The following is a 3,022-nucleotide window of genomic DNA, read 5'->3' as shown; positions in this document are numbered from 1 at the left end:
TTTAAACTCAAACAATAAAAAAAAAAAAAAAACTTATACAAAATAACAAACCTAAACTTAAGATATATATACAACATGAATCAAGTTCGTCAACTCGACTCAATTCAATCCATTTTCATTCGGTACATGTGATAGATTGTCTATATCATAATTCAATAAGAAATGAAGAATTAGCTAGCTACTCGTGATAGTAAATAGATCTTGGAATAATGAGAATCAGATACCTTGGTTCCGGATATAAAAAGGAAATCCTTAGCACGGGTGGGATCAAAAAATGCCATCTTATTTTCCCTATTATCATAAGCTGCCACCTGTAATTCAAATATGGAAAGAAAAGCAACAATTGTCATCAGACAAAAGACCAATAATTTTAGTGTAAAAAAACTAAAAATAAGAATTGACTAGTGTTAGGTAAGGGGATGCTCCCATAAGAAGATGCAAAAAGATATTTACGTGTTGTATTATTATTGGACATCTGATTATTTTTAAATTTTTTAATAAATTAGAATAAAATTAGTTTTTTTTATAATAATAACAATAAATTTAATTTTTTTTAAGAATTTAATTATATTTTTAAATTTTTAGAGATTTAAATAATCACAAAACAAAAAGTCAGGGATATATTTTTTTTATTAAAAAATTTAAAAATATTCAATTTAGATTGTGTAATTCGATCAGATCAAATTGGGTCTAATAATTATAATGCCGACAATTGAATTTATTATTGTTACTATAATTAATCGATTTTGTTCTTATTTATTAAAAAATTAAAAAATTATTAAAATTTATTATTTTTATAATTAGTTAGTTATTAATATTTAAAAATATAAAATAAAATATATTATTAATTAAACTAAAAAAACTTAAATTAACAACTAATTTTTTTTTATCAAAGATATAGAAAACTCGAATCCCCAACCTCTTAAATTAACAACTAATTAACGATAAACAATAATAAATTCTAATCGGCTGTAACATTTTTAAGTTAAAATAGAGGACAAGTTGTTGAAGTTATATTATTATTGAAATTATATAGAGAGAGGAGCATGAAGAGAAGACTTGTTACCTTGAAAGGCAAAATGTTAAGCTTGTGAAGGCCAGGAGCCATGGTGAGAACCTTTTTGCCATGATCAGGATCATAGAGATCCCTTTTCTCAGTTGGATGAGCCATGCCGGCAGGATCCCGACCAACAATATAGAAGTTGGCACCGGCATTTATTCGTGCCTTGGCATGCCACTGCACTTCCGTTGGTCCTGCATAATGCATCGGTGATGGAAATATGGCCACTATGGTAGTCTCAGGATCAAGAACACCATCTTCTAAGACCTAACTTGACAATTAATGAATACTTAGATCAAGCAATTTTTATTGGTAAAAACTCAAGTGTCGTTAACTTCAGTGAAATTAATAATTAAAAATCGTTAAATAATTTAATAGATTTGATTAAATTGTCATCTAAGGAATTTCAATTATCAACTTTATAGAAAGTTAACTGTATCTGAATCTGAATTTCTACCATTTTCACTAGGCCAACAACAACAGTTATAGTATTTTGGGAGTATAATCACCTTGCTATGTTGTTCCATCCTAACATCCAAGGGTACATCATCAGCCTTTGTGAAACCTCCAAGAGGATGAAGCAACAAAATTGGATTCTTGTATCCCATTTCCAATAGGCGCTTCCGAATATCATTCATCAACAAAGCATGACCATTATGCACTGGGTTTCTTAACTGGAATGCAAAAACTGCATCAGCATTACGCGATTCAAATTCTTTCCGAAGTTGTTTAGGGGAGAGTCTATAGTTATCAAGTCCATCACTATATTTGATTGGTTTTAGAACTTCCAAATCTCCTCCAATTAACCAATCCCCTGATGGAGTAATCACTTCATCAACATAAGGCAATCCTGGAGCAGTTGTTCCCCATGTTCTGGCAATTCTTTCTTCTTTGTTATGCTTGTATATTTCAATACTGCAAAAAATGTTGTATTGATACAGACACGAGATACAATACAAGATATGCAGAGTTCTCATCGTTAAAATAAATGTTCATAACAATTCAAGTATTGAACAATAAACTAACCTAGAAACAAGAAGGGTTTAATTTAATTTGGTGAAAAAGGAAGACTAACCTTCGAAGAATAGCAACACAATCTCCAAGAGGCCCAACCAAAGCAACATGCAAAGATGAGCCAATTCTCCCTTTTGTTTCATCGTCAATTGCCAACACAATCGGAAGGGACATATTCACAACAGAGCCATCTTCCATTCTCAAACAATTAAAATGCAAACTCTGAAGGTACTCACTCTCCCTCATGAACCCTCTCAATGGGCTAGCCCACCCTTCACTTATCACATGCACCCACTCCATGTCAATTCTCGTGAGATTCACCTTCGCCATCGACTCTACCTCCGCCATCTTCGAATCTCTTTGGCTCTCCGGCACTATCAGATCCACCAATGTACCTCCATCAGGCTCTATCAATGAGCTCTTTATCATATTCTTATTACTATTATTGCACTTTATTCTTTGCTTCACCTTGCACTTCTTGATAGTGATCAATGGGTTAATGTTGTAAATAGATTTGGCAAGATTGTGTTTGCTCTTGTGTCCGAGGTTGTTGAGTTGGGATGTTAGATGTAATTTGATTGTTAGAGACATTATTATTCTATAATGGGAAGTTATATTATGTTTTCTTGAGAGAGAGAAATTAACAAATAACTAATGTTGTAGTGCAACACAAGAAAATACTATGTGTAGAGAGTTTAACGAGAAACTAAAATGGTGTCTATGATCATGGCGAAAATATTGTAACGGTAGAGGACCATGAAACACAAGTGGCTCTCTAGTGCTTTTATTTTGACTTTTTAGCGCTTGTGGAGAAAAGAAAATGTTGGCCATCGATGCACCAAACATGCAGCCAGGAACATATATATTTTTCATTTTTATAAAATTGTTACGTTGATATAAAAAAATCAGCTGCTAATTAGTCATTAGCTACTTTTATATAAATGCATA

The 3,022-nt window shown here is 31.9% G+C and overlaps 1 protein-coding gene across 1 annotated transcript in view; it reads right to left on the bottom strand.

Moving 5' to 3' along the window:
* The window catches only part of LOC107616694 (ATP sulfurylase 2-like), a 3,484-nt gene extending 819 nt beyond the window's left edge, over positions 1–2,665 (bottom strand). The window contains exons 1-4 of the mRNA XM_016318640.2: positions 2,136–2,665; positions 1,570–1,975; positions 1,067–1,327; positions 225–311 (exon numbers count right to left, since the gene is read on the bottom strand). Of these exons, the coding sequence (XP_016174126.2) occupies positions 225–311; positions 1,067–1,327; positions 1,570–1,975; positions 2,136–2,665 (1,284 nt within the window). The remainder of the gene's footprint in view (positions 1–224; positions 312–1,066; positions 1,328–1,569; positions 1,976–2,135) is intronic.

Source organism: Arachis ipaensis, chromosome B01, assembly GCF_000816755.2.
Source record: "Arachis ipaensis cultivar K30076 chromosome B01, Araip1.1, whole genome shotgun sequence".
Taxonomy (NCBI): Eukaryota; Viridiplantae; Streptophyta; class Magnoliopsida; order Fabales; family Fabaceae; genus Arachis; species Arachis ipaensis.
Note: the sequence above shows the minus strand (reverse complement) of the source record. Positions and strands in the feature narration are given on the sequence as shown.